At 41.2% G+C, this 13,705-nt stretch overlaps 1 protein-coding gene across 2 annotated transcripts in view; it reads right to left on the reverse strand.

Annotated features, from left to right (window-relative positions):
- The window catches only part of SLC4A8 (solute carrier family 4 member 8), a 144,679-nt gene extending 133,469 nt beyond the window's left edge, over positions 1 to 11,210 (reverse strand). Inside the window, exons 1-3 of one of the 2 annotated variants that reach the window (XM_072406939.1) lie at positions 11,099 to 11,185; positions 5,068 to 5,191; positions 2,745 to 3,262 (exon numbers count right to left, since the gene is read on the reverse strand). In XM_072406939.1, coding sequence (XP_072263040.1) covers positions 2,745 to 3,262; positions 5,068 to 5,191; positions 11,099 to 11,137 — 681 coding nt within the window. In that variant the 5' untranslated portion in view covers positions 11,138 to 11,185. Of the gene's footprint in view, positions 1 to 2,744; positions 3,263 to 5,067; positions 5,192 to 11,098 lie in introns of both variants that reach the window. The other variant, XM_072406946.1, reaches the window with a different exon arrangement.
- Positions 11,211 to 13,705: the final 2,495 nt, after the last annotated feature.

The raw sequence follows: 13,705 nt of genomic DNA on the forward strand, positions 1-13,705 counted from the left end.
GCTGCGGCTCAGGCTGTGCCATGCACAGGCTGGGGGGGAATCCCCTACATAGGCAGAGCTCTTGCGAGGAGGCTGGGCTGCCAAGAAGCGCAGCCCACGTTCCTCTACAGGTGAGGCCTTGAGAGGGGAGGCCTTACCTGAAGCTGGGACTTTGCATTCTGCGAGGGCCCGGTGGAAGGTGCCCAGAGCAGGGATTGCGGCTGTCAGGGGGCACAGTCCCTGGTCACCTTGCAGGCGGTGGGTGCGAGTGGAGACCTCACCTGAAGCCGGGGGCCCGGCGGAAATGTGAGACGGCCGGCCCAGTTGAGGGTGCGGCCTCTAGAGTCCTAGGTTCCAGTAGAAGATCGTTGGTGGCAGCGGGAGTCAGATCGGTCCCTTTCCGGAACCAGACCGGGCTCGGGAGGTGTGTCAGGAGTGCCATCCAGTCCGGGCTGCGGAGGACGTGATGTCATCCGGAGTCGAGCCGCGTCACTGGGATAGCCCAGCTGCGATGCCAGTATGGAGGAGTCGCGGGAAGCTCCACAGTGTGAGGGGGTAGCTGTCCCCTTCCGAGGAGGACCAAGAGGCAGGCCAGGTTCCGGAGGTGGAGCGGGGCCCCAGGACGATGCGGGCAGGATCCAGGGAGAAGGATCTGCCAGGTAGGACATGGGGGGGGGGCTGGGGGGGTTTGGGGGATGGAGGGTGGGGTAAAAAAAGGTGGCAGAATCCAGGTGCAGAGTAAGGATTTTTTCTTGTACAGTGAGCCCAGCGGGGTAGGAAAGGGGAGGGGCATGTTGTACTGGGGGGTGTCAGTGGTATAGGTGAGGTTCAGGATGATTTGGCCAGTCTGAGGGATGTGGTAAAGAGGCTGCAGCAGGCTAGCGGCTGAGGGGGAAAGTGGGGGCAGCAGGAGCAGGGATGAAGAAGCCGGGAGCATGGGGTCAGGGAAAGGGTTAGCAGGAACAGCACTTGTGAGTGGAATGAACAAGGGGGTGCCTTGTGAGGGGACTCCGGCTGCGGGTGATGTTATAGCAAGCTTGTCAGCATTAGTAAGTGATGCGGCTAAAGGAAAAGTGTATGTGTGTTTTGAGGGGCCGCTGGGTGCGCACATCAAAGAGGAAGTGCGGGAGCGAATTGTCATTGGTGAGTATGTGGATGCCTTTAGAGAGATTTATTTGGAACAGTGTGAGGGGGAGGGGCACATAAAAGAACGTGAACAGTGCCGTTACAGAATGATTCTGCGCACTTTCTTTAACTGGTTGCAAGCCTTTAGCATTTTGGCCAGTATCATTGAGGAGAGGCAACCAGAGCTCTGTCCATCTTTGTTCTGCTACTTGGACACTATTCAGGAGGATTATAGATTGTATGGGGGTACGGCATGGCTGCGCTATGATAAGCAGTTTCGCCAGAGGAAGGCGGTGCAACCATCACTGGGACCACAAGGACATAGGCCTGTGGATGTGGCTAATGACGGTGAGTAGGCCGACCAGGGCCGCAGTTTTTTCAGGGGGCTGCCAACAAGCAGGACCTCTGGCCAGAAAATGTTTGGTGGACAACCTTGCAGAAGTTTGCAGCAGAATTATGAGAGGATATTGTTTAAAGCACCCTTTGTGATAGACTTTTTTGGGGCTATGCGAGTGAGTGAATTGGTTAGCCCATCTAAGCAGAGGGCTGGGGGGGGTTCTCGTGGAGGATGTGACACTGGATTCAAGCAAGGTGAGTTTGCGCATCAAACGGTCAAAGACAGACCAGGCAGGGTGGGGGTTTTCGGTCAATTTGTTCAGTATGCGGAGGGGGGGGGGCTTCAGTTTGTCCGGTGACAGCTTTATGGGTACTGCAACAAGTTAGGCCGGTAATGGATGGTCTTCTTTTAATACACAAGGACTGCTCCTTTTTGTCAAAATTCAAACTTGTTGCTGTTTTAGGGCGGTGGTGTTTTTTTTTTTGTTTGTTGGGGGTGGACCAGTCAGGTTTTTCTTCCCATTCCTTCCGGATTGGGATGGCTACCGAGCCGGCCAGGTGGGGTTTGGGTGAAAAAAACATTTGTAAGATTGGCAGATGGGAATCCATGAGGTTTTGGGGAGGGGGGGGGGGCTTCAGTTTGTCCGGTGACAGCTTTATGGGTACTGCAACAAGTTAGGCCGGTAATGGATGGTCTTTTTTTAATACACAAGGACTGCTCCTTTTTGTCAAAATTCAAATTTGTTGCTGTTTTAGGGCGGTGGTGTTTTTTTTTTGTTTGTTGGGGGTGGACCAGTCAGGTTTTTCTTCCTATTCCTTCCGGATTGGGATGGCTACCGAGCCGGCCAGGTGGGGTTTGGGTGAAAAAAACATTTGTAAGATTGGCAGATGGGAATCCATGAGGTTTGAGGGGGTGTTTTGATGGGACTTATGTATATATTTGGGAGCTGGCAGGTTTGGGGGGAAAAGGAGCAAAGGTCTGAGCTACCCTGGTCATGAAAACTAGAAACATTTGGGAACCATTTGCATGGCAAATGTCTATTTGATTTGCCATCTGAGAATTCCTCACAACAAGGATAGTGCAAGGATTTGAGTACCATCAGGAATGGCAGCACACAAGTGGACATAGGCTCTTAATGATGACTTATCTTACAGATTAATTGGAACTACAAAGATTATAGTTGCAAAAATATAAAAACGTTGATTTTGATTTTTTTTAGTGTTGTTCATATGACCATTAGGATTCTAAGTTTTTTTGGGATCATACCGTTATTTTGCTTATTTTAGAAATGGTGATGCCTCACCTGTGCCGGTCCTCTTACTTCATTAAAATTGATGAATGGTGGTCCTGGAATGGTTGCTTGTGATATGTCTTTTGATTGCAGAAAACACAATTCTTCATCTTTATTAGATACACTAAGGGTGTGATCTGGGTCCAGAGCTAAAAAGTCAAGGTCAGACGTCACAGGGATGGTTTTATCACTAACGCCAGGCATCTTGGGAAATGTTGGTGCATATGTTTTGACAAACAATGCAAAGTTACTATTATTCTCTGTTTCATCCAAGCAGACAGATGCTTTTGTGGCTTGCCCTGATTTGTCACCCTGACTGGCTGGGAACTGGTACTGGTCTTTGTTTGGAATAAACTGTACATCACAATTTATTGAGAAGGTGGTTTCATCTTTTGTTTTCAGTGCCTGATATAACTCCTTGGTCTTGGACTTCGCAGTTTCTACTGAAAGCCCTGTCAGCTGAATGAAAGGAACTTCTGATATATGGTCTCCAGCATCAGTGCATTGAACTGGTTTTGACATGGGCATGTCTGCAAAGTAAAATAAAAGAAAGTGTATTAATACAATTTTTGGGGTAAATTCAGAGAAATATCCATTTAACTAAAAAAGGTATAAATGACCTTAGATTTTATTATTCATAGTACATGTACAGCAAGTATGCATTGACTGTGAGAAGCAAGAGTTTGGCCAGGCTTTTCATCCATTTCATTCTATATTGTCTAACAGACCTGGTTAAAGTAAAAAAATTTAATATATTAGAAGGATGGAAGGTTGTGCACAACTGAAGGGTACTTTAAAGCAGCGGTTGCCAACCGGTGGTCTGCGAGAAAGTTTTGGAGGTATGCGGCTCTGGTCGGTGCACCCCCGAGCGGGGTCAGGAGAAAGACCCTGTTGGGGGGACGCACCGGTCTGAGCCACAGACCATGTCCCCCCGTGCAGTTCGTAGACTCAGAGAGGTGGGCGGTCTGTGTTCCTGAACACAGCCCGTCCACTCTCCCATCGCAGGCTCAGATCTGCGATGGGAGAGTGGGTGGGGTTATGTATTCATGACGTCACCATGGGGGAGGTTTCTTCCCCTTTGAGTGACACCTGGCTCCCCGCGCATGCACAGTCAGGAGCTGGTAATTTTAGTGGTCCACGGGACTGAAAAGGTTGGCGACCATTGCTTTAGAGTATGCACTGTAGCCAATAAACCGATCAGTTCCTGGTTTCATCCTGTACTGCTATTGGCTACTAGTTTTATTTAAACCTCTCTTGTTCCAGGCTCTGGTTGCTGAATCTTTAGCGTGTTACCTGAGGTTTACCCTGGCTATACCCTGCCAAATATTGCCTTTTCAGAAACCTTGACCTCACATGTTTCTGCCTGCCCCGACCTTAGACCATCCAGACCTTGATCCTCCCACACCGGAAAGTAGTCTGGTGGCCATTAGGGTTACTGGCTTTTCACCCAGTCATCATGGGGTGCTCTGGTGGAGAGCGTTAGACTCTGCAACCCAGGTAATCCTGTGTATCAGCAAAGGGGGGGCGCAGCCCTAACAAATCTTCCATCTTTATTACTACACTTTTCCCTCTGCTGCTAAGTAGATGAGTTGAAAAATTGAATATTTACACCCCTGGACTTAGGAACAGCTGTGGTAGACTGTCTGGTATTTTCTTTTTTTAAGAGCAAGGCTATGTACACACACGTCAGATGATTATTGTCTGATTCTCACCTCAGGGCTGATATCGGACCAGAATCTGGCATATGTACAATTGCCGTCCGACGTCATTCATGGATAGATTCTAGTGGACCCATGAACGACAAAGGACGACCAGCCACAACCCAACTGAAGGGGAGAGAGTCACCAAATTTATTCTTTTAAACCAGTCCCCTTCAGCAGATAAATCACACAGTCTTGTGACATACCTGATGCATGAACTCCACAGAGGTTCCAGGTCCTACACTTGGATCATTAAATAATGAAATAGAAGTCATCTTGAATTTCAAGAGCACCAAGTACTTCACTTTCGTGGAGAAAGAAAAAGCTTTTGATTTTTGTTGTTCATGAGTGACAAAGAATTAGAAACACATTTCTATCTAGAACTGGATCTCTTGAAACTCAAGGTACATGTAAAAAAAATCTGTTCTTCACTGGTGTAGAAGGCTACAAAGATGTTCTCCGGTTTGATGATCCTAAACCTTCTCCTGACAACATGTATAGTGCATTAGCTCTGCTTGATATAATGTAGTAGAACATTAAGTTCAAGTGCTGCTTGCAGATGTGACCCTGCCTTATGTGGTACCAGGTATAACCCTGCTTCATGTCAGGTGTGACCCCTCTATAATTTGTATTACCGGCAGAATGAGCTTCCTTTAAAAGCAATCTTTGAAGAAGTTCTGCTTGTCGTGAACATACAGCTTGTAACACTTTGAATTGCTGATAAAGTTCCAAAAAGGCACTTTCCATTGTAAATGTCATCTACATTAAAAAAAAAAAAGATACAAAAGTAAATGTACTGTTTAATCATGTGAAGGTGTCCACATATTTACATGGCACTGATCTGAGTCCTGAGTTCTATAAGGTCTACAGCTACAGGATAGGATAATGGTACATTTGACATATCAAAAAACAAACTATTCATTGAGTGCTATACCTGTGAATTATCAATCGTTGCAGCTGTTACAGCCATACACAGCAGTTTAAATGAAAAAAAAAGTTCCCGCGAGTTCCTGCGATATCATGTATATCATGGAGTTCCCACACAGTAACCCCAATTACAATGCCTAAAGAGCAGAAACAACACGCAGCTACCAGTCTCTGGAAGGTTGACCTCGAACGTTGTGTCTTCAACCCCAAATGGACTGACGAATTATTCGTCCAACGCAGCAACAATGCCCTTTGTTTAGTGTGCAACAACACCAACAGCACTTTTAAGCAGTCGTTTTTCGAGGGGCATTTCGATGCCAAGCTAGCGCACATGACTACACCGCGGATGAGCAGAAGACTGAGGCTGCTTGCTTGTAGTCACAGTTGGAAAAGACTGTGTTATAAATAGAGCCCTTAGAATTGCACAATGGGCCGTATCATTCACACCAATATATGCTAAGATTCGTTAATCACATGACTTGACAAAATTGTGGGAATGGTGCCTTAATACCGTTACAGCTAACCTGAAGTAATGTTTATGACCCAGCAAGGATAAAAAATTAAAAAAGAAATATTGCTCCAGAATCACATAATTATTAACCCAAGCCTTGCTAACATGATATCCGCTGAGGGTGAGGATCAGTCAACTAAGTCAACAAGGACCAGGCTTTTGGACATATAACTAATACCAAAGAGAACCAAATCATCATTTTCTAAAGAAAAGAAATTGTTTTTCTTCTTCCCTAATTCACTCGCCCTGACAAAATGTTACATAGCTTTACAATTCACAATAATCTATATTGACAACAATATCAATTACACTTGGGTCACCGGAATACAGATTGCTAGTGAATGAAATGTTTGGCAAGCCTATGTCCCATGTACCTCGTATGTGTGCTGGGTGGAAACCATTTAGAAGCCAATTTCTGATTGTCTAATGATTAAACAAACAGTACACAGAACATACACTGTACATTGTTACTGTGGGATAACCAAACAAAACATTAATAGTTTCATGAATACAATTTCCGTTGGCAGTTTGTCATCTTTCCTATGGAAAACTTCCAGTAAGAATAGTACGTCAGAAAAGTAAGAATGGCAGATATTTGGTAAGCAAGAAACACTCCTGCCCCAGATAGTCTGTGAATTTATTGGTATAATTAGATATATTTTCACATAATAAACACTTTTCTTTATTTTATTTATTATAGATAATGTCAGATCCTATTCAATATCCCCTAATTTCCTTTCTATCATAGATAGAACATGTGGCATTAGATTAGTGTTTCTGATCCACAGTTCCTCCAAAGCAGTGGTCGCCAACCGTTGGTCCGCAAGAAAATTTTGGTGGTCCATGGCTCTGAACAGTGCACCACCCAGTGGGGTCAGGAGAAGGACCCCGCTGGGGGGGCGCACTGGCCAGAACCGCGGAATATGTCTTCAGTAAGGATTGTAGGCTCAAGGTGTGGGTGTTCTGGCATTATGACGTCACTTTAGGAGAAGTTTCTTCCCCTTTGAGTGGGGTTCATTGAACAATGAGCAGTTTTTTAACTCAAGATAGTTTCATAGATACTAAGAATCTTTTTGGCTATCTGTAAGGGTGACATTTTTCCCAATGGCCAGCAATGTAAGAGGCATTCTTCCTACTGACCACCATGCTTATATACTGTGAGCTATGGGTATTGTAATTATAGCACTGATTCCTTGAAGACCTGAAAGTTATTCCAAGAGGTTCCACCATGTTAAAAAGTTTGAGAAACACTTATATTTCTACATCATAAAGAAAAACATGTGTAAATTTGTATGCCAGTATATTAGTTCTTGGCATCAGGGTTGAACAGCAGCATTAGATGAATTATTAAGATTAATTTTAAAAGGTAATATTTTCTATATGATAGCAAATACCCAATAATAATTGTGTAAAATGAGAATTCTAAAAATGTATCTGATGATTTCAATTCCTCCTAAAGTTGCAGTGCATTTCCTGGCCTGTGTCCTGAGCCTCAAATCTGTATATCTGCAGTGTAGGATCATATAAGACACTGCATATCTAAATAAAAGTCTCATGAGATTTGGGTGAAAAATTATGGGGTTACTACTGTGTTTACAATTCTCTTTGATGGAGACTTAGCTGTTCTGGGGGGACCTGGTGTGTAAGATTCTCCTTGTTTTTGCTTAATTGATTTTGTGAATATGTGCTTGCTCCCTCACTGTTTTTGAATATTCCCCCACCAGGGACAAGATTACCAGATATTAGCAGGGTATTTGTCACATGAGGACCAAAGCCTGCTTCTACCAAGATGGCCACCTCCACACAAAGACACATTGTAGAACATGTCATGTGTAATGTCAGCAACTGGGAAAAGAACATCTGCAGGGGGAAGAATTACATTCTGGTCTCTTGTTCTTTGCAATCTCTCAGTCTATTTTGACACAGCTGCCAAATTTCAGGTTCTCTTTAAGAACCATTTCCTTTCCACTGAAGTTCAGAAAAAAATTGGTCACACCCAGAGTAGCATGTCAGAAGTCCGGATTACACAAAATCTGTTCTGGAGGATTTCTAGCAGTGGATGAAATCAAGGATGAATAGCAGGAACTCAAAATGAAATGTAGAAAAGCCTTTTTTTAAAGATTACACTTATATTTTATTAATTATGAATAAATATTAACATTAACAAAATAAAGTGGCATCTCTATGCTGCAGATATCCCCTGACATAACTGTACTTCCAATATTTCTAGTACAAATTTCCAGAAAAACAAGATCTCATAAACAGCAACCAAGTTTCTCTTTAAATAGTAGTATAAAAGATTTAGTTTGTACTTTCCCTACAAATGGTCTAAAAAAAGTGGTAGAAAAACGTCTCAGTGTACAGACTATGTCCTGTGACTTGCAGCTGCAGAACTGTTCTTGAAATGACTCTCTGCTCATAAAACACCGCTTCACATTCAGAGGCAACAGAATGGTGGTATAGCCAAGCTAAACATTTCCAAATATGCATAATAGTAAATGATATGTATTATATTACAGTATAGCAGTCATCTAATTTTGATCACCAATCCATTATCAGACCAATTATTACCATCAGAAATACACACTGAGTGTTCCTTGCCACCCTGTTCAAGCTAGGCTGGAAAGTGTAGTTATGTTGTCCTGTTAAGATTGCAAAAGAAAGTAATATTGATTCAAGTGGGCCTCCCATTTTTTTTGGTTTGGATGGATTGGAGGCATGTTCAAATCATGCAATCAGTAATCTGGGTGTTTATTATATATATATTATATTATTTTTATATTGTTTTTATAAGATATTAATATGTATAATTAAAAAACAGTGATATATATATATATATATATATATCTGAAAAGGTGACATTCTTCCCACTAGCAAACAATGTAAGAGGCATACTTCCTATTGACTCCCACACCTTAGTATTGTGAGCTGTGGATATTGTTACTATTGTTCTTTAGGTTCCCTAAGACCCGAAAATTTTAAACCCCCATTATTTTGTACTGCATGTTTTTAGGATGTGGGAGGAAGACATAATTTAGATAGTGATAGAGTTTCGTTTGCATGTAAAATTATGCTTAAAAGACATATGACATATATGTACTTTTTCTAATGAATCTTTTTTTCATGTGGTCTGTTACAACTCTGTAGCTTTATTTAGATGGCCTGATTATGTTTCTTTTTTTTTTTGAGGAATCAGAAGTGGCCAAGGCTTCTAAAGAAGGGAAGTAGTATTGCATAGTTGCTTGTTCTTGGCTTCTATGTAAAACTGTAGGCAGCAACTTCTTCTTTTATGTTCCCACACACAAAAAAGTGGGATGATAAGATGTGTCATTGTAACCCATCATTTCCATTTACCATGCATATTTATACATAATTCTTATTACATTTATTTAAAGCTAAACCCAAGAATTATGTCTATTTTACATCTGATCCTACCTCTTCCAAGCTCAGTTCATACATTTTTTAATGTATTTTATATAATCTCTAATTTACCTGACAAATAACATTTTATTACATATGAAATCACCATTACAAACCAAAATCCAAGCTATGGTGAAGGGTCTGTACATCACTTCTGGGGATCTTTGTGCCACCATTATTAAACACTGGGACATCAAAGGCTACATGTAGACAGACACAAGAGATGAGTGTAATGCCTCTATCCCCTGTGGGCACCGATATACGATAATTATTGCTGCAATTAGTGCTGCAACCTATAACTACTGATGGGTTATTACACAGCTTTGTTGGATTTCCTAGTTTCAGGCCAGTGATTTCCATGTTAAACAGAAACTGAACTGACTCCACCATATAGAGACTTTTCATGATGATTGCTACATTATGAGGAAAAAGAAAAGCAAGGCCTGGTATTGGAAGACATTATTTTTGTATATGGAGAATCTTTGTTCTGGTATTATCTTTTATACCAGAGTTCAGTTTTCATCTTTTTTAGAGCATATCATTTTAGTGTGCTTAGATTGTGCCTACCATAACATTAATGATTTATCTGTATGGTGTTTCTAAACCCAAAAACTAAAAATGTAATACATTGGAATTTACCAGTATTTAAGTTAAAGCTAAGTCTACACAGGCAATACATTTGCTAATAAAAGCTCATACAGAATTTGAATGAGTGTTTAAGTGTTCATAAGGGCATTTGCCCATAAACCATATTAAAAGTGCCCATAAACACCCATACACAATTACAGAGGAACATAAAGGGCCACAAACACTGCTCACTTCAATAGAAGCATTTGGAGCATTTATAGACGTAGTACATAGTAATATGCAGTATAGCGTTTTTTGGGCATTTAGCATTTAGACCGCATTCCCTTTGCATCCCGTTAGGAAAATCATATGACTTCCCCCATTGGAATGAATAGGAATTTTAAACACTGGCAAAACATAGGAAAGCATATAAAAACATATGCTTAGGCTTTTCATCATTTTCACCCCAGCTAGAGGATGGTGACTCAGATAGAAGCTTCTGAAAATGAATTTTCTGAGATTAATTAATGTCGAGAGAGCGCTTGGAGGAAGCTGCTCCAGGACAATGCAAGAAGGATTTACTGCTTGAGAAACAAGGTAACTGATGTTATTCTTCAGGAATCGGGGCCCTATGTTGGAAGAGTCTCTGATTGCTTGCCTGAGTTTTCAGGTCCTTACACTGGCTGCTCTTAAAAGATCATTCGAGTTGTGAAGGTTTAAAAAGTTAGAGAAAAGTATAACTCCAGTATTTGGAACTGGAGTTTGAAAGTGACGGGCACCCAACACGTTCCCCACCATACAACCCAGTGGATGCACCCAGGAAAACCATTATTGGGCCATTCAGAGACGTCAGCTTGCTAAACCTCCATGGGGAGTGATGACTGAAAGCTCACAAGCAGGTACCTAAAACCTTTTATTTCCTGTTCTGTACTATTAACAGTCTATGCACCATAGGTCAATAATAAAACATGGCTCAAAAGGCAAATAGGGGCATCACCATATCATTGCTAATTTCAGAAAACAATTCATTCTTTAAACATTTTTTAATGAAAATTTCCTAATATTTGTGTTCTAATAGTATTGTCTGGGATGTGTGGTAACCCACACGGTTTAATAATCATAGCAGGCTCATACATATCAGTCTTTTTCCCATTCATACATATCATACTATTACTAGAGTTGTACTTTGTGTATATTTAGGAGATTATTGCACATATAAAGTAGTTAGAAGATGCACTTACCACACAAGACACTGAACTGTCAGATATACTGCAGAGCATCCAGCAGCCATTCAATAAGGTTTTCAGTATCTTTCTGTACCATGTATATGTTTTGTTCCTGTTCATGTAACAGTCTGGGATGTGCAGTAAGTACGACTTAGGGGAAATTCCCAGCTTCATAATAAAAATGAAACTCACAACCCACAAAAAACAGGAAGCAGACAGTCCTGCAACATGTATAGGCAGAGGTTAAGGACAATTTCATCTACTATGATCTATAGGAGTTACAAATCATCATGGAGAGTATGTGGGTTAAATGAGATGGAAACAATTTGCAGCCCAGCCTCTGCATACTAACTGCCCTACTATAACTTTTGCCTTTATCTGAGTGGCAAAAAAAATGGTATGGGGGGAACCCCTTGTGTTATAACATACCCCAATCAAATAAAAAATATGGTTTACTGAATTAAATGAATAACCTGCATGTCAGATGTGCAATGAACACAAAGTATTCTGGCTCACCTGAGCATGAATACATTGTGGATTGCCTTTTACAGCACCTTACTGCATTATTTGAAATAATAGGTTTACAATGTTTAACAACCACCACTGTCATCATCTCAATGCCCGCCATGTTTGTTTCTGCTGGCTAGATATAGACAAGGAGTAGCTGGTTTAGAAAAGAAAGGTGCTGGTGCAAATGTAAGCATGAGACACACTTTGTTTGTTTTTTGAGAATTAGGGGGTGCAGAGGTGAGGGCTGAAAAACAAGGAGCATGGAAGGGAAGAGCCGTGAAGGGGATGAGGAAATTGTGCAGAAGTGAAGGCTATAAAAGGAAGGTGCATAGGTGAGAGCTGAGGAGGGGGTGTAGAGGTAACAACAGTGACAGAAGGGTGCAAAGCATTTGAGGGGGTGTGATTGCAGAGGTGAAAGTTGATGAGGGGTGCAAAATTGAGATTTGGATTGAGATTCAGAGATGAACTGCAGATAAGGGGAGGGGGGGTTCATGGTAAGATTGTAGAAGGATTGAAAAGTAAATGCTATGCCCATAGAAGTTGGAGCAAATCTATCCAAAACAAACTAAAATCAGTTCACATCAGAACAAGTGTTCCCTTTGGAAGATTTCCCCTTCCTGATCCTGCAAACATAACAAATAGAGATGGTGAAATATTTTCCCTTGGATACACTAACATCAACATGAGAAATGTCTAATCACTAAAATGAATATTATTCACCAGTAGGGGGAAATAAAGATCTGTGACTTACACAGCCCACACAGGAACTGACATTGTCAAAGATTCAGCACTGAAATGATATTTGGGATTCATTACTAGGAGCCTAATTTTTACAAAATTAGATAAATTAATATGTGGCTGAACTTATTCAAACAAAGCCCCAAACAGGAAAGGGAGGGGGGATAATTAACATAAAGTTTTGTTAAATTATTTGTTAGCTGTTAACCTTTTTCTTTAGTTTCTGACCTTGTACAAAGGCGCATGAACATAACATATTTATTTGTTTTGAGTCCTTTTTTGTCTATAATTTTTTTTTTATAATGAATGGTGTACTGATCCACATACCCATACAAATATTAATGAATCTGTACAGCTTGTAATATATACATAGTGTGAGTATGTTTAGGCCCGGTCTGTAACAGTTTTGAGAAAGACTATAGCATCTACATTCATGGCATACTTGTGTAACAATAATATAATACATAAAATAAATAAAAATAAAGATATAATACTATGTAAATATAAGAGATTACGATATCTTCAGTTTTCCCTAACTTGATTCATAGCTACAAGTAAACCCCACCTGTTGTGTAAAAACCTAATTCTCTTCTTTGTTTTGTATGAAATGTCGCAGCTATCAGGAGATGAGCAATGGCCCACATCACAATATATTCTCCCATTGGGGAACCCAACAGACATTTGTCATTCCTTCCCTACCCCAAGCCGAGCTAAGGGTGGGTTCAGCTCATTACAACATGTTTGGCTGGACACTGCCTTGGTATTTCTGTATGCTGGTTGCCATTCTTGTAGGATGAAGGCTGTTTGCAGTCACCACTGAGCAGACTAGACACGCTCTAATTGCCTAATGTTTACCATGACTGAAGGAAATGGGGTGGAATTACTGACTGTGTGGTTGAATGAAATTTCAGAGTGAAAAAAGTGTCTGCCAGACATGTCATAATCCTTACCAAAACAAATTAAATGATAGTGTTGCGAGCCATTGCAGTATTATTAGTCTTGTAATTAGGAGTTTCCCAGGGTTGTTCACCATGGTATTCTTCCTATGAAGCTGGAAAACATACAGGAGATAGACTGTTGTCAAAGGGAAAGTGAGTTTCAGAGCAGAGCACCATGACAGAGTCATCCAAAGAAAGGGAAACATGCTTTACATCTGTTCTTTTAAATACATCAGATTATGTGATATATATATATCTATGCAAATTAAAGTAAATGTCCAGGCATTAACTCAGATTTAACCCCAAACCTCCCTCACTAGAGCGTGTTCTGGAATGATTTTTTTCCTTGTTCTCTTACCAAGAAAGAACTTTTATTATTCCCTGTTAGGTTTGTAATATTCTTTAAAGCAACTGTAGGGACTCAGCTCTTATTCCT

This window comes from Pyxicephalus adspersus, chromosome 1, assembly GCF_032062135.1.
Source record: "Pyxicephalus adspersus chromosome 1, UCB_Pads_2.0, whole genome shotgun sequence".
NCBI lineage: Eukaryota > Metazoa > Chordata > Amphibia > Anura > Pyxicephalidae > Pyxicephalus > Pyxicephalus adspersus.